We start from the raw sequence: 18,786 nt of genomic DNA on the forward strand, positions 1-18,786 counted from the left end.
TAGTCGTGGTCGTCATCGTCTCTGATGAGGCACATCACCTGGGTGTCATCTGCAAACTTCATGATGTGATTGGTGGTAAACCTGGGGACCCATTCATGTGTTATCAGGGTGAACAGCAGGGGCCTCAGGACGCAGCCCTGAGGGGAGCCTGTGCTAGGGTGATGACATCAGACGTGTCCAGTACGCCCTGGACAGACTGAGGTCAGTAATAATAGGTCAAGATGAGGCATAGTTAAATTTGACATTGTTGCCATTAGTTATACAACTAAGAAAATTAAGTATAAGAAAATTACCATCGAGAATTTTTTAAACATTTTCCTTTAATGGGCTAGTGCAGTAAAGCATCTCTCCTTAACATTTTAAAGTACTTTTAAAAATGGTACTTTAACACTTTTACTTGAGTCAAAAGTTTAAGGTTGATACTTTACCTTCCAGAAAAGTATTTAGAAACAGTTTGGTTTTTACTTCTACTTGAGTAATAAATATTAATACTTTTGACACTTATGTTCTCTATTTTACTTCCCTTTTATTCTCATCTCATACAAGCATGGAAGCAGACTTCTAGGAGTTGCTGTATATCTTCTGTTTTCTATTTTTGCTATTTTGTTCTTTCTCTCTTTCTTTTCATTTCCTGTCTCTTTTTCTCTCCCCTTAGTTATTTTCCCCTCTTTCTTTCTCACCTCCCTTTCCATCTCTGCGTCCGTTGTACATGATTTAACTCCTGAAATAGTTTTCAATACATTTTCACATAGAACTGTCAAGTGGTGGAACCTTATGGCAAAAGTCATAATGGTCTGCTTGTGAAAACAAATCTGTTGGGCTATCATCTAGCTCTGGGACATCTATTCCCAGGACTATATTGGCAAAACAGGACACAAAAAACAAACAAAAAAACTAATTATGGTTGCAGTTTCCTTTAACATTTTCAAGCTTGACGTTTGGTGCAAACTCCCCTGCAAAGATTTCTGTGGTTATTGTGGCCTCAAAGGAGGCATTGGTACGATGACAAAAACAAGGTTGAAAAACTTTCTGAGTGAGGGAACATATTTGAATAGTCAGAAATTAAAACAATAGATTAGTATTAGAGCTTAAATACAAGTTTTGGACAAGCATCATAAATAAATGCTGGTGAAAAACCTTCCTGGATGGAAGGACTCTGTTTCCAAGTTTTCAAAGGACTCCAGTGGATTGTTGTAAAGGGAGATTACAGGCTCAGGGAGTTTCAGGTTTAAGGCGGTGCTCCTGTAAGTGCTTATCCCTTATTTTTCCCTTACAGCGGTGGTCTCAAACTCAACTCCTCAAGAGTTAGTGCTCTGCAGGTGCTAGGTTTGTCTCTGCTTTAACACATCACACTTCAATATCACCTCATTGGCTTTTATTGTCATTACGCTCTGCATTTAACCATCCCCCTTGCATTTAACCATGGGCAGCCATTGTGTGGCGCCTGGGGAGCAGTGTGCAGCTAAGGGCCTTTTTTGCTCAGGTACCCAGAGGGGCAGTCTGTGGGAGTGGGGCTTGAACTCAGATCCCCAGCATTCCAACCTCTTTGCCCTAACCACTAGGCCACCACTCCCTGTATGCAGTGTTGGTATGCATTTCACATCTCTGTTACTACATGGTCTATTCCTGCTGCACTGGCTTCAATGGCACGGTTGCCATCTAGCCTTATAAATAGCCAGTTTTCTTCCAGAGAGCAGGTGTTGAGACAGATCACATCTACATGCAGGGACTGTTACATAACCTCACAAGGGAAATCAGTTAAAACCTCTGTGCTATAAAATAATTCACATGGAGTATCAACTTTGTTGCAGTTTGTGACCTTTCTATAGTGTTTGGTGAGTTTAATCGGTAGATAAATCTAAAGTATAGCATCATTTCAAAATGGAAGCAGAAGGATATACAATTAAAAAGAAACTAAAAACTAGGATGCCTAATGTTAGTCTAGGACTGCAGCTGTGCACTGGATTTATTTTTTGGTGTGAGGAATTAATATAAATACTTGTGGCAAGATTTTTGTCTCAAAAAAAGAAAAAATTACATCCCCTCATAGCTTGATTTAAGCTCACACCACAAACCACTTTTGATTTTTTTTTTTTTTTTTTACATATAACTTTGATAAAATAGCATCACATTTTGTGGCTGTAACCTGAAAAAAGGGCTATGAATCCTTTAGCCAGGCTCCCTCTGTAAGTGAAAGTAGGTGTGTATTTCATTTCCTTTGCTACATGGTCTATTTTATCTGCATTGGCCTCCCTGACACATTTGCCATCTGGCCTTATATATAACCATTTTTTTCCCAGAGAGCAGCTGTTGGGATAGACCACATCTATACACTACTGATGAGGAACTGTTGCATAACCTTATTAGGGACACCAATTAAACCTCTAGTTATAAAGTGATTTTTTTCTTTTTTTTTAGGACAAAATCCATAAATTTTAGATTTTAATCGCTTTTTACATCAATAAATATAAAGCTCACAAAGGTTTTCTGATAATTTTTAATAAATACTGTACAGTAATAATGATAAAACATTCTAAACAACATTGTCCATGAGTTTCCTTTAGAACTGAAGTAATCTAAACTAGAAAAGCACTCTCAGAGTGCAGAACTCCAACAAGCAGAACATTTTGCCCCATATTGTGACTTACACTAATAGCTAAACATTGCACATGATCTGGATCATTACTGAATTCTAATGAATTGTTCCTTGGCATGAGGTGCCCCTTAAATAATAATTTCCTTAAAATCCTTTTATAAGTTTATCAATAAGGCACAGCATGTGTCTGCAGCCTCTGGTGTTTGTTCTGCTCTCACCTTCTTTATTCACTCTGCACTCTGATTTCTTGTTCGACTAGCAGATTGAGAATTTGTTTTTGTATTCAGTATACTTCTGAGGCCCATTTCACAAAGGAGGTTTAAAGGAAAAGTCCGGTCAGCAAGGAATGATCATTGGATCATTATCTATACATAATACCTTTGCGGTGATTTAATGAATTTAGTGTTAATCAGTAACAAAATAAAAATTTTCGTTGCATCACTGAGTCTGGTAACACCTCACTCAGTGCGGTAAGCCTAGCACCATTCCCCCCGCTTTACAAGCAAAATCAATGGGATCTACTAGACACATCTGCAATCAACAACAATTAGGACTTCATCATTGAAATTCATGAGAGCCATAGTTAAACTGACAATGCCCATGCGGTAGTTGGAAGCTGTAACATATCGGGCAAAAGTGAAAAAAAAAATGTTATTTCACCTTCCGATTCATGATCCACCACGGGTTTGTCGTGGGATTGCCAACTTAAAGAGGGAGGATTTATCATCAAACTTCTGGCCAGAGAAAAAACACGTAATATGTAGCAAACATTTCGAAGAAGAATGTTTTCAAGATGACTTGGATAATAGTGCGTAGTGACTAACACCAGATTAAGCATTGAGACTTGCTCAAGAGCCGATACCGCACTGTGACATCACAAACCGGTAGTTGCCAGTAGTGTTATTTGACAAACATGGATGTCTCTGGTAAATCACATTGAAATGAAAATTACTCTTAATTAAAAACACTTATCATTTATTAAACTGTACGTAATAATTTCTTGAATAAATTACTTTGAGAAGTTTGTAATCATGAATATGACCAGACTTTTCTTTTAACAAAGTCAGCTTAAATACTCAAATCTGAATTGATCTCACCTGAGGTTCGAAACTGTGACCTTTTAATTTCACAAAGGCTGCTATGAGTTATTTCAATCAACTTTTTAGTAGGTTCACGCAGAGTTGAACACTTGCGTAACAACTATGAAAAGCTATTATCAGTGGAGCCCCAAGTCGACAAGTCACCATGACAACAGGCATCAGGAAGTGCCTATTTCACAACACATGAACTAGAGATGTTAATGCAGAAATGAAAAAAAATTGGAGAAAGTGTTTAAAAGACAGAGCAACAGCGCTACAGCTGCAAAGGAATGGCAAATGGGATAGAAGATTGCTACTTGAGTTAATAATGTGCAAGTCTATATAAAGTGGGCTACGGCAGGCTGTTTTAACATTTATTAATTAATGAGTTGTTCCATTTGTAGATCACTAAAATAGGATTGTTTCAGGTCAAAATCACATTCCTATTCGGAACTGTGATACCAGATTTTCTAAATTTAATTTTTGCAGTAGAACCTAAAATTCAGAAAGTAATAAAACTAAACAAAATTGCAATAGTAAGAATTAAGCCTTATATACCTATAAATGTCCAAGCAGGTTACAAATTTTACTGTTTTGACATGCATCAGGTTGAATGAATGTTTTTATTCTGACCAATAAGGGTAGTATATGGAGATCTAAAATCCCTTTCTAGACATCCTGAATGTTTATTTCATATATGAGGAATGTCATTTTGTTTGAAAAGTTTATTTTGACAAGGAAAAATTTATTTCAGGCATCAGAAATATATATTCATACAAGGTGATAAATATCAAAACAGCCTGCCCAAGTGCGAGTTATGATAGCATTACAGGGGAAAACAGTTTATTAGTTGAATGATAGTGGATAAGTAATTTACATTTAGGTAAAATTACAGGAGGGAGGAGCACACCTGTAAGCAGGTGAAGAGGAAGTCTAAAAACGTTGTTCAAACAGGTAGTACCTGTGCATTATAGAAAACAACTCTGTGGAATTGTTTCCTATAATACTCTTGTCACATATCAATATTCTCTGATTGATATCAAGTTCTTTTAAATGTCTGAAGAAGTCTGTGTAATGCTGCAAATGTATGAACAGATAAAGTCTTGATAATGTGGAGAAACGGTAGCGTCATAAAAATAAATTTCTGAATATAAAGCACATGTATAAGTGGTCTAAGAACCTTGTCTATATTTCTCTTTAAATTAGCTGCTCCTTCTTTAATTGGATCCTCATCCAAAACGACACACTATGTTTATGTTTTTAACACCTAATGTGTCTAACAGACCTAATTAATAATTATCTTTTTATCGTTTGCACAAAACTACAACATAACTCTCCTGACTAAATCAGGAAATAAACAAACATGCTGAGCATTAGGGAGAACAGAGTTTACTGAACAAAACCTGCTCCCGACCAGGTTAGCTCTAGGGGGAATGTTGCTATAGTAACAGAAACAGAAGTTTAGTAAATTCTCTTCATGAAAAGGAAAACTATATAGTTTTCCTTTTCATATATACTATATACACTATATAGTCCACACTCTATATAGTGATTGAGGGATTTAGAGGCTAGGGTGGACGTTTGAACAGTCTTAGTTTTCAGTAATCTGTTCTGTGAAAAGGTTCCCTGGTCTAGCCTCTCTGGTTTGGGGGGGAACTGCTTATCCTGCCAAATAATGTTAAAGAATCTTTTAAAATAATGCTGCATCTGGATTATGACGTGGTCCAACACCAAAATTTAATGGATTGTTCCTTTGACTGAGGTGCACCTTTGGTAAAAAAAAAAAGTTAATTAAAGTCAGTTCCTAACTTTCACTTTATACTGTACATAGACAGACAAACAAACACACAAACTCTCCTAAGAAACATAACCTCCTTGGCCGAGGTAACAATATGTGCCCATAAAGAAATGTCAGTGAGTGGAATAACTGTTTCATAGCAGCTGGGGGTGTTATCGCTTCAAGATAAACAAACTGCGGAGTTGATAAAAGAAATCTTCGTCTTTGATACTGTTTGCTCTGCGGTGCCCATTCATATAATCCCATGCACAGCGTTTGCAGTAGTTGTAGAAATGGCTCTCAGCTTTTTTCAGGGTGCTGTTCAGGTCCAATCTTCCCTGAAGACTGAAAAGGAAAGTCATTACAAGGAAAAACTAAAACAAATATGTTCTATATTACCCTTAGGATCAAACCTGCTGGTGAACTGGATTAGCTGCACGTCATCTCTGCACTGGAGTAGCGGCTCCCTATTATCCAACAGCACGGCTGCACAGATGAAGAGCTCAAAGGTGAAGTCTGTGTTGAAGGTTTGCTGTGGTGACTCTGAACCATCTTCTGAAAACAATGCAGGGTAAAGACACAGAGATGGGAAATGTTTCACACCATAAAGTTGTCCTTCTTTTCCCCCTGTGTATCACCTGTACAGTGTTTTTGGTCCAGTCTCTCCTGATATCGAGCACGGTCAACCTTCTGTGAGATTAGCTCCAAATGGTCACAGCTCAGGATTTCAAACAAACGTAATGCGTCACTGTGCTTAAACTCCCTTTGAAAACCCAGCAAGAGCCATCTAAATGAAAAAAAAAAAAATGGGAACATATTTTAAAAAATGGCTCCCTGATGACAAAAACATCAACAAAGGTATTTTCAAAATATATAAAAAAGTTCTGACGCTCTACCTGTGGCAGAATGTAAAGCGCTCCATGTTGTCTCTGACTAGATGAGCATAAAGAGGAGGGTCCAGTTCCTTCAACAAAGCTGCCTCCAGTTCTAAAATACAGCAAATTCAACATTTTCAACTGAAATCAAACTGGTCCAAAAGAAACACACTTTATCTGAACCTTCATATCAAAATTTTATTACTTAACAACATTAGCCTCAAAATGAAGGCGATATATGCTCCAATGTCTTTCCCAAACTTAACACACAATTTTCTGAGCCTTTACTTTGTTTGACCACTAGAGGTCTCAAACACTTTCTGTTGCAATTAGAAATAGAACATGGCATCACAAGACTTTGAGCAAATGCATTGTTTCAGTAATGCATTTTATGTTCTGTGCTCCATTTCAGTAAAATATAATCAGCTTTGGTGAATTTGAACACATTCTTATTAATCCTCCAGCTGTCCCTCTCTCCACAGCAACACATATGTTTCCATCTAACCCTATCTTCTCCGTAGGGTTTTGGCCTGCTGTGTTTCTGTAGGCATGTATATGTTAGTTTACACATAAGTATGTAGATGTATCTCTCTTTCTATATATATATATATATATATATATATATATATATATATATATATATATATATATATATATATATATATATATATATATATATATATGTGTGTTGGTATATAATTGTATATATTTTTTGTGTGTGTGGGATTATTTGATAAAAAAATAAAACAAGTTTAACAGGAAGGTTACTCTACTTTAAATTAATTTAAGTGTAATTAGAGTGAGAGGGGGTATGAAAAATAGGTTTTACTTTTTAATACCCCTTTTCATTAATGAATGTCATTATTCTGGCTGTAAGTACCGACAGGTTTATTAGCTGGAGGGTTTTGTTTCTATTTATGTTCAGATAAGTTTCGTTAATTTGGAAATTGGCTTTTGGTCTGGTTGATGTAAACTTGACGCTTTTGATTCATCATTGTTATTTATTGTTCGTCAAAAATTGTCTGAATTAAATTCCCATTCATTCATTCATTCATTCATTCATTCATTCATTCATTCGTTCATTCATTCATTCATTCATTCATTCATATTCCCTGTCACATCAACTACTCTAATTTTCTCTTTAAATTCATCCATAAATCTCATCCTTGCTCTTCCTCTCGGCCTTCTGACTGGCAGCCTTAACATCCTTTTTACGCTGTAAAAACCCTGCGGTTGTCTATCCCTCCTCTTTACTGGTCCAAATCATCTTAATCTGGCCTCACTTGGTTTACCTCCACAGCGTCTAACATGAACCTCTGATGTACTAATTTCTTATCCTATCCATCCACATTGTTCTTGAAGAAGCAGATATGAAGAACCTTAACTTCCTCATATCTGCTTCCTGCTGTCTCTTGCTCAGTGCCATCGTCTCTAAACAATACAACATTGTACAGTACAAAACAACATTTCCTTTCAGTCTTATTGATTATATTCTGACATAAAACACCTGATACTTTTGCCAACCATTACAACCTGCTTAGACGTTTTAACTCTTTTCCTCACTCGCTGTTGCTTTGTACTGTTCTGAATACATAACAATCTCCACCTTCATTTCAGCTCCCTGTAACGTCAGGCCTCCACTTTAGTCCTTCTCATTCACACGTGTGTAATCTGTCTTGCTAAAACTAACCTTCATTCCTTTTCTTTCCCTGGAAATCTCCAACTCTGTAGATTTTGCTCCACCTGCTAACAAATGTTTTGCTAATCTGTTGATTATTTTTTTTAGATTAATTGATTAATAATCAGATAGCCAAAGAGACTTAAAGAAGACCTTTTGCAAAATCAAAACAGGGGAAATTAAACTTTTCTACTTGAGAAGTTCTGCATAGAGCACATTGATAGAAGAAAAAGATTTTTATCTTAAATGCAAAATGTTTACATATATATATATATATATATTTCCTTTTGGTATAACTGCTGCACAAGAGGAGTTTCTCTGTCAACTAAAGACATGTATTGCTCTCTTAATTCAAGTTAATGATAAATCGATTGCTAAATTAGTTTTAGATTAATCACGATTAATCAGAATAAATTTCTCATCATCTATAAACACCTTAGTTAACAGCGATTCCTTTTTAATTCCATCTGTCAATCTGTCAATCACCACAGCTAACAAGAGGAGAGTCGACTATTCCTAACTTGCTAAAAGAGCACAACAACTCCTCTCTCAGCATCCGGTCAAATGCTTTCTGTAGGTATAATAAAAACACTATGCACCTTTGTACCTCTCTATCAAAATCCTCATATCAAATACAGCATCTGTACAGTAGTTATTTTTCTTGGCATGAAACCATACTGCTTTTTCCAGATGTTGACTTCTGTCCTTGGTCCTCCTTCCCCAACTCTTCCCGATAACGATTGTATGACTCATCAACTTTATTCCTCTTAAGTTTCCAGACTTCTGCACATCTTCCTTGATTTTGAAGATTGGTACAAGCACACTTAACCCCCGTCCTTAATCGTCTGTTCGCTCTCTAAGATTTCAAAAATCTTGTTAAAAATTAGACTGTTGTCTGTCACAGACACCTCCCTACCTCCACAATGTATGTTATTTAAAAAAATTCCTTTTAGCAAGAGGTTCCTAAAACTTAAAAAAAACTGTGTTTTTATCACATATGAAAAATACATATTTACCTGTTTAGAAAATATTTGTTTAAAAACAACAGTTTATATTCCTATATAAATAAGCTACATCAGGGGTAACCAATTAAAAATCAGCGGGGTCTGAATAAAGACAATCATCAACCTGTAAAGTTCCAGAGACATTTTAAATTCTAATCTGTTACTTTAAACAGGATTTAACACTGAAATAAAATTAGGTTTTTATGCATCCATTTTATACATTGAATTTTATATATATATATATATATATATATATATATATATATATATATATATATATATATATATAAAACATTTTTCCACTTTAAAGTCAATTTTTTTTTTTTTAAGTAGAGAATGACAATGGTATTTAGACAATTTCCTGATTTACATATTTTAGAAAACATATTTTATGGCTTAATGAGAGAAGTGGCCTTTCCGCTGCCCTCCAAGGCTTTAAAACTGGGTTTGATTGGTAACAAAGCCATTCTCAAGCATATATCAAGGTGCTCATTCGAGAGCCCGGATCAATATTTATTTTTGACTATGGTCATAGCGGGGCATCCTGCCTCACAGCCGCAGGTTGAGCCAAGGCTTGCCACAGGTTTGCCTCATGTGCAGCCTGATGCCGGACGCTTCGGGGGGGGGCTTTACCATGTTAACAGGAGAAACGGCGCAGGTGAAGTTAGACACTGTCGTCGAAACAACATGCAGTATTTTATAAATGTTTTAATCAGGTTGGGTCTTGATTGACCAGCAGCGGGGTGCGGATATGGACCCAGGTCCGCTAATCCTTGACCTCTGAGCTACATCATTAATAATCCATGTGGCTGGTTGAATATCGGTCGCTGTTTTGTAGCATAAAGAAGCATAGTGACTATCTATGCCTACACAAAAAAGACCAAAAACCTTTTCATAGTGATGCAATGAGAGCCAAGGGTCTGTTCTGATAGTATTTAGATGGACCTTTTTACACCTAAGTAGAATTCCATCACTGAGAGAAATGAGCTGGTATAAACAGACATGGCGCCACCTACCATCAATAATGCAGAACTATCAGCAAGCTGGATGGTGGCAATCCTGCAATGTCTCATGGGAAAGTGACAGCTCAGTGTGGTTGAAGAACAACCAGTATTATTTGGATAAACTGATCAACAGCAACTCTAAGTTTTGCCTAACCCTCCTCAGAGTCTCCTACTAGAATATCAAGAAAAAGGAAATTCCTTTTTCTTCCAAATGCAAACAGCGACACAGCATGAGTGTAAGCAACACTTCAGTTAAATAAATTTCAAAAATCATAAGCTAAAACCATTTAATTGTAATAAACACAAATTCAATGCATTAAAATGCAATTTATTCGCCAAGAAAGTTGTTAATGAGCCCTGAACGGAATCTGATCTTGAGTAGTTTTCTGATTTTACCAGCTGTGACAGAAAAATGCCCACCATGACGCCATTTTATACAAGTACACTAATGTGACACTTTGAAAGAAAAACAGACTGACCAAACATTTCCTTTCTAAGTGGAAATATAAATTCTCTTACGGCAGCTCCTCTGGTAGATTTCCTCACATATTATTTGAAATTAACAAAGTTCTTTTTTCAAAAAGTGAAAGGATTCAATTACAATGAAGGTCAATAAAGAATTTATTGTTTAATATGTTGAGTGCCTGTTTGTATAATGAGGTTTGGGAGTTCCTAGGAAACCTGTTCCTGCTTCGATTCTGCCTTCAGATAATCACTCCTGACTCTTCTGCTCCTCCTGCCTGCTCTGGCTTCTGCCTGTTGCTGCTCTGCTTCGCTCCTGAACCTCTGGAAGCTGCTTCCACCACAAGCTACAGAGATACAATCCCTCCCAACTTCACTCTGTCTTCTGGGCTCAGATTGAACTTTACCAGAGTATCCATATAACCTGTCACTCCCAAGAGCAGCCACATGTGAGTTCAATAATAAACACTTGTTTTGTAATTAATCTGATCTGTCTGCTGGGATTCTGGGTCCTATGTTCTACAGTATGTAAGCTTCTGACATATGTTGCATTATGCTCAGTGTAAAATGTGCAAAGGTGGTTGTTCACAATTTAAATATTAAATTTGATGTTTTGCAAGACTAACAACAAAAATGATCCTAATTGATAGAATCTAAAACAAGTTCAATGGTAAAAGCAAAGGAAAACTTTATAACTAAACAAACTAAATCAACTGGTACAAAGATGATTGATGCAAACAAAATCACTTTTCTTTTTGTTCGCCTCACCTATTTTTCTGTGCAGGCCATCGGCCATGAAGTCTCTGGAGAACTTCTCCATGTAGCAGGAAAAACTCCAGAAGGTGTCCACCTCACAGTCTAGGACCTCCAAGAATCGACTGCACAGGTCATTCATTCCCTGGGCATAGCCAACCTCTGCAGTAACAGCAAGGAGCCAAAAAGTTATTTGATCAGCAAAAATCTTTAATGTGGACAGATTCTGTCTTATTACCTGGATGAAAAGCAGCATAAGTGATGAGGATGTTTCTTAGCACCAAAAGATTGCCTAAACCTTCCTCTCTGCCAACAAAAAAAGTAACTTGTTGAAAACCTTTGAAATGTTCAGGACTATTTTTCTCATTAAATATTTGTATTAAAATGCAAAAGTTAAATGAAGATATGAGTTTGGGAATTTTCATTTATTTATCTATGATATAAAAAATATTTGAAACCTCAAACAGATATTACTGCTGAGACAAACACAGAAATAAGGAATAATTGATCAAAGTTTTAAGTAAACAACAAGTTAACATAACTTATCAGGTAGAGGTAGCATGAGGTGTAAATAAACATGACGGTAACAGCTTTTATCAGTTAGGATGAAGCCTGAGAAACATATAGCATAATCAGAAAGGAAGACTGCCCAGCATTTAATAAAGGGCAATAATACACTTAATTAAAACAGAACTTTTTTTTATTCATCCTTTCAAACCTGTATATGCTGATAAATGGAATAAAAACATTTATTTCGCAAATTTAGTTAAATCTGGAAGATCATGAAAACGTGAGCCTTAAATGTTAATGTTAATGCAGACTTAAACATATTACGAATTGTAAGAAAATGTGAACCTTTAACAGCATAATGTCTGAATTAGTACTAAAACAATTAATCGGATTGATCGGGAATAATCGATTATTGAAATAATCGTCAACTAATTTAGTAATCGATTAATCGTTAACTGGAGTATGGAGACTCTAAAACATGCCTTTAGCTGACAGAGCAAACGACTCGTAATTATACCAAATTGTAAAAAAAAAAAAAAAAAAAAAACCATATACATATATAATATAAATAAATAAATCTCTTAGTCCGTCAATATGCTCTACCCTGAACTGCTGGAAAAGTTTTAGTTTCCTCTCATTTAAATTCTGTAAAAACTATTCTTTAACTAGCTATCTGATATTTAATGGATAAATTGAAAAAAATAATCAACAGCAAAATGATCGTTAGTTGCAGCCCTAGTATGAACATAAGCCATTGAGTTTTGGGAAAATTCGTCATTAAAAAGCAAAGTTAAATCCTTTGAAATATACAATGTCCAGTAATTGGAATATTGACAGTTATTATGCATTTTATCATGGGCAATATGCAATTACAAATTAAGATAATGTTGCTATTCGTCTCTTTTTTATTTTTACATTTTTTTTTTTTTTCGAAATTACATCAACTTTCAAAGGGACAAACTGACGAAAATCAATTAGAGGCTAATACCTGAGAGATTCTATGTATTTGTATTAATATTGATGCCTACTCCCAACTACAATAAATCAAAACAAAATAATCAAAAGTTTGGAATTACAGTTCTTTTTAACTTTTTGTAAATTTCGCTTTATATAGGATTCAGAACCAACTAATTGTTACCAAATTAAGAAAAGTAAGGTTTATCATTAAAGGAACTAAGTTCATGAATTACTGAATGTAGTTTATCTCTTAATTTAAACTTCAATGTAGGAGGATGTAATACTAAGTTATAAAAGATGCAAATATTTTATATATAAGGTGGAAGTGGGTTAAGTGGTTTACTGTTACTAAACCACTAAAAAGTAGGGATGAACAGCTGTACATGTCAGGATGAAATGGCAGCAGTATCCCTTTATCTTTCTGTTATTTTTACCTTTACCACTTAATAATAATAAACGTGGAACACATTTTGTGCTCAGACCTGGTGTTCAGGTTCCTTAAATGTAGATTTCCATAAAGGCAAAGAACAACAATTACTGAGAAAAGCTCACTGGTAGTAGCTCAGGTCTCTGTTGGTGCGAGGCACATCTTTGTCAATAATTCGTATGGCTTCTCGCAGCTCCTCCAGGTCAAACTTCACACGTTCAAAAAGTATCTTTCAAGAGAAAAAAACATGTCATGATTATGTAAAATTGAACAGATGTTAAAGCCATTACTCCAAACACTGTTGTTATCTAGCTGCCATCTTTCAGAAATTGTGTGATTTCAGGTGGTTGTTTGGCAAAAATTATGTTCGTTTCTGCAAACTCCTTCATATAGAAAAGAGTAGAGGACTAAAAGCTGTGGCATGAGACGATAGAACCCTCTTAGCTAAAGCTACCTCACCTTCAGGCTACAGCAGAAGCTAAATAACACAGAGTAAATAATGGCAGCTTGTTTAAGTACACTGCAAAAACAATCTGAAATTAAGTAAAAATGTCTTAAATCAAGTGTATTTACCCTTAATTTGAGCAGGTAAATAAGATAGTTTGCCAATGGAATGAGTAATTTTACACTTAAAATAAGATATTTAGATAATATGCACTTGAAATAAGACAATGCAATTGATTTTTCTTATTTTAAATGTAAATTGTCTTGTTCCATTGGCAAAATGTCTCATTTATCTCCTCAATTCAGGATAAAATGCACTTATTTTAAGAAAAAATGACTCATTAAGATTTACATTTTTTGCAGTGTAGATTAGATCCTGTTTGGTTACTAGATAAAGTATTCTTCTCCAAGGATAAAAGAGCTTAAACTATTCCAAACTGTGAGGGTTATTAAGAACGACAGTAGAACATATTTCAGCTTAAAGCTGAAACTAGAATAGATGAAAGGTAGAAATATAAATAAAAATTTAATTCACCTGCGCTTGAAGCTCTAAGAAGGCGAGTCTGTCCTTTACTTCCTCAGACTGATCCTGGGCCTGCTGCAGGGTTTGGGCCTCCCTCTCATCAAAGTACCGGACAGCTGCAAACAACTCAGCTGGGTTGCATCAGCACAAGGGTTTAACCAACAGAAAGAAAACAAGGGTTGGAGGTGGGATGGATTGGGTCAAAAATAGCCAGAATGTGAAGAAAAAAGACCACCTTTGGCACATGTTGGGATCCTTACCATCAGTACCGTTGAGCTGTAGCCGAACCGTTGAGGGGAGAAACTGCTGCCACTTCTTTTTCATGACCCGATAACGCACCAACAATTGCTCCTGCAGGAAAGACCGCTCCAGTGCAGTGGAGCTGCATGGGTACATGCCAAACAGGAAACGCCATGCCAGGCCTCTCTCTGATGGAGTCCCACCACCTAAACTCAAACAGAAGACAGTTCAATCAACTTAATACTCTAAAACTAAAAGAAGATATGCAATCCAGTCAAAAGATCTTAATCAAATCCTTTAGAATGAAGTTTAGAAATTCAGCACAGGCAGTTGACAGAGATAAGAACATTTATATTTTTACCAAGGAATATTTCTGATTGATAAATCAATATTCTATCATAGAAATATTTGTGTACCTAAGAAAGCACCTGTCTTAGTTACTTTATTACCCTTATTTTTGCTTTTAATTTACAGTAACTAGGACAGAAAGGAGGCTTGATATAGTCACAGAAAAAACATGGTTGTTCTTGGCCATCAAACTTAACTGGTGTTTACGAACAGAGTAAACTTTATTCCATGGTGCACAGAGAATAATTACAAAATAAATGGAAAAATATCTAAGGAGGATGGCTGGCACCTTTATTACGCTGGATCCACATTTACATCAACTCTAAGCACTTTCTCTGTCCCTGCTGAAGAACTGTACACATAATAATGCCACCTCCACTGTGTTTTTAATTGGGAGAATGGTACACTATGTTTACATGGGGAATGTACACTTTTAGTTCTAAACTAAACATATAATTAGTGCAATTATTGCTGTTCTTTCAGTAAGGGAAGCCTCCAGGACCATTTCAGTGATTCATTTTATAGCTGGGTGATGAGGACCAAGAATCATTTCTTAATATTTTCAAGCTGAATGGTGATACGCAATAATTATGTTAATATGATGTTTTCTTATACGTTTTGTACAAATGACACGGAGGGGCATTTTTTTAAAGAACTGTTGTAGATAAACATGAAAAATGACTTCAAAACAACCCCACTTGCGTATATAAAAATATAACTATAAGACAAAATATGGGACTATCTTTATATCTATGATAAGTCATCTTACAGAATATGTCTTTGAATAACTCTCTATATTTCTTAAATCTCAACCCTTTACCTTACCAAACTTCATATCTGCAAGATGAAATACACCTTTTCTATAAAAATCAGAAAACTTTGTTTAAATAATGGATGTAAAGAGGGATAAAACATGAGAATATAATGAGAACATTGATGTTCACTAAAGCTGCCAAGATTTGATGTGTGAGTAAATACTGCCAGAGGATGGTGATGGAGTGCAACAATGTTTATGTCTGCTGATTGTCCCCGGATTGTTTTAGGCTCAAAAAGGGTTACTGTAGCTGAACACTAGGACAGACCCTTGGTGTATATTAATTTATTTTGCCATATCTGTTTTTTGCTGTTTTTTATGGGCACGTAACATCTCTGGGTCACACTAAGTTATGGCTTTATTAATTTTTTTAGATGGAAATCATCTTTGCAAAAGATTTCAGACTTTTGGTCATTTGTTTTTTCAGCCATTTTCTGTATTATTATCCAACAATAACCCTGGTGTGGGTTAAGAGCTGTATCAAAAACGCTAGTGAAAGATGGTCTTACACGATATCATTGTTCTCATGGAGAAGCAGCATTTAGTTCCTATGCTCCACTTATCTGGAAGAAACTTCCAGAAAACTGTAAAAGTGCGGAAAGCCTGAGTTCCATTAAATCAAGACTAAAAACACATTTGTTTAGGATTGCCTTCGACTGTTCTAGTTAAAAAGTTCAACTAAAACATATTTTCTTTAGTCCAACTGTTTTTAATTTTCTTTTTTGTTTCTGTTTTTTTTTTATTTTATTTTATTTTTTCCTACTTGCTTTGATTCTGTTTTATCTTCCTGTATTTTAATCATGTAAAGCACTTTGCATTGTCTTTGTACTGAATTGTGCTATACAAATAAATCTGCCTTGCCTTCTCATCACGATAGGATGATATGAGGAACTGATGCAAAAAAACTGACTCTGGAGTAGAAATATGGTAGCAGATCTGTGGAGTTAACACTGGCACAGCTATCAGTCATATTTGTGGAAGTATGGATGGTTGAACTATGCTAAATATTACTAGTTTAATTTTGAATGGTCACAAAGCATCTGATAAGCTATTGGCTACCTCAATTGTGCCTTAAGAGGACCACATGCAAGAAAGGCAGCATGGGTCCCTTTTTGGCTAAATTTAAGAAAGATTGCAATTAAAAAAATAAAATAACATCTTGCTTAATGCATGTTCATTTATTAACACGTTTATCTAGAGTTAGAGCTGGAATGTCAGTGAGGCCTCAGAAAAGGAGGGTAAGCTGTGACATTCCTCCTAACAGGCATGTGATGTTGCACCCAGCAGCCTCTCATGTCTTCCATCTGTTTCCCCATGAATAGTTTTGAGGTTGCCCAGTTGGTCCAACTTACACAGAAGGTCAAACGTACAATCTTCATTACAGGAAACCTCAGCTGAAGCGTGTGGCTGCTCCATGTTTCTCATACAAACATGGACTGAAGAAATTCTTCAGTCCATGTTTGTCAGAAACTCTTTAAATATACATAGAAATTGTTTTATCATGGTGATCATGCTGGGCTTCTTTTCCTGAGGGGAATCTGATGTACGTACAAAGAAATCTAAGACTTTTGATAAGAATAGTTTGATTGTGAGTCAGCTAACACGCCTGAAGCAAAGCATCACTTGACATCCTCTTGGCTGCGATCAAAGGGTCACAGTGAACCTAAAGAAAGCTAATATTTGTTCATTTATATAGACAGCACACCATGTGCCAGAAAAATTAAAAGCAGGAAAAAAGATTTCTAAGATGCATACTGATTTGAAAGTATACTGTTTACTATTATATGAATATTTGGTATTTTACTGCTATATACATCATTGATTATTAAGGCGTTAAAATGCATGCTCCTCTAGTCAGCTTTATAAAGCATTTATAAAAAAACAAAAACGCTAGGTCGAGAAAATCTGAATTGAAATAAAAGTGAATCTCAAATGGTTTGAGACACTTTATCTATTCAAAATGGAGCAAAGACACCTAAGATAAACATATGTTCCATAATTTGGTGTGTTGGTGATCCCAAGAATTTTTACATTTATAATGTAAAATGTTTATGCTTTATCAGAAGCCAAATCTCTGACAAATTCTAAATGATGCAAAAAGAACATAGATTAACTCTGAAATATAAAAGCCTTTGCTAAACCCAATGTAAATAAGTTATATGAATGTTTGGTTGATACAATTCAGACTGAAATTCAGTGTTATATGAATCATTGCAACCTTAAACATCTTTCCAACAAAGTAGATTCAAACCTGCGATTTTTTTTTTCTATTTGTAACCAAACTAATAATATTTATAGTGACCGACCGTTTCTGAAGATGTGGCCCCTCAGCCTTGACTCATCAACCCTCCCTTCTGCGTCCATGACCCCGGCTAAGGTAAGCCGACAGGCGGACAAAGCGGGAGCGCTCACTGCTGCCACCCGCCTCCGACAGCGCCCCTCCGCCTGCAGCCCAGGCTTCCCGTTGGGACTCTCTTCCATGCTTGTGTGCAGATTTAGCGATCACACCTAAAGATTTGCTGTGTCCAAGTCAACAATACTTCAATCATCCTTCTTATCTGAGGGGATAGCAGAAATCGGCCGTGCCTACGCTCCCCCACCAGGAAGATCCAGATCACAAAAACACAAGAATTATCCCCAAGAAGTACTTCTGCTGTTTTTCTTCCATTCTTGCAATTAGAAGTCATATGACTGTACCTTTAAAGTTTAACCCACATTCCAGGTGGAGTCCCTCCTATGATCCAAAGTTCACTGCGGAGTAAGGTGAACGTTCCACTAACCCCATCTAGTGGTAGTGTAGAGTAATGACACCAATACGTCAACATTGGCAAACATGATGCTTAATATAAGTTTAATTCACCATATTAGTAGGATACCAATAATAAGTATAATTGAAACAACGTATTGTGCAACAGTTTTTTTTTACAGCAAAAACGAAACTATTTATATTTTTGTATGCCCGTTTGCCTACTTTGCCTACATGTTATGAGTTTATAGGATAAGATCCAACCAGTTGCATATAGCTGTGCTGCTGTAAATGTTTAATGTTACAAATATAAAAGCATAGACATGATTTGTTTTATGTGAGACTGTTTACACGATTTAAAGGTCAGTGGAATATTACATATTTACTTAAATAGTTAAACTAAAGGAGGCCAACACAGGGGCTGAGCTGCATTAAAAAGTTTGAAAACATTGGAAGAGTCTGAAGCGGTCTTTTTCAGGATAACCCTTTGCATAAAATCAACATGAAAATATTACCTTAACGCTTACTTAGATTTTATCTATAAAAAAA

At 35.8% G+C, this 18,786-nt stretch overlaps 1 protein-coding gene across 2 annotated transcripts; it reads right to left on the minus strand.

Annotated features, from left to right (window-relative positions):
- Window positions 1–3,050: 3,050 nt before the first annotated feature.
- On the minus strand, window positions 3,051–18,203 carry si:dkey-238d18.4 (TBC1 domain family member 15). Of its 2 annotated transcripts, none has more exons than XM_038273535.1 (10): window positions 17,798–18,203; window positions 14,350–14,535; window positions 14,102–14,220; window positions 13,248–13,351; window positions 11,467–11,534; window positions 11,244–11,390; window positions 6,349–6,439; window positions 6,091–6,239; window positions 5,866–6,004; window positions 3,051–5,797 (listed from the first exon to the last, which is right to left on the minus strand). In XM_038273535.1, exons 1-10 carry the CDS (start codon window positions 17,970–17,972, stop codon window positions 5,626–5,628), a joined length of 1,350 nt encoding a protein of 449 aa, XP_038129463.1. In that variant the 5' UTR covers window positions 17,973–18,203; the 3' UTR covers window positions 3,051–5,625. The 2 variants fall into 2 exon arrangements, with proteins under 2 accessions (XP_038129463.1, XP_038129462.1); XM_038273534.1 differs by having other exon boundaries at window positions 5,866–6,007; window positions 17,798–18,201.
- Window positions 18,204–18,786: the final 583 nt, after the last annotated feature.

Source organism: Cyprinodon tularosa, unplaced genomic scaffold (assembly GCF_016077235.1).
Source record: "Cyprinodon tularosa strain WSP-4 unplaced genomic scaffold, ASM1607723v1 ctg876, whole genome shotgun sequence".
Classification (NCBI taxonomy): domain Eukaryota; kingdom Metazoa; phylum Chordata; class Actinopteri; order Cyprinodontiformes; family Cyprinodontidae; genus Cyprinodon; species Cyprinodon tularosa.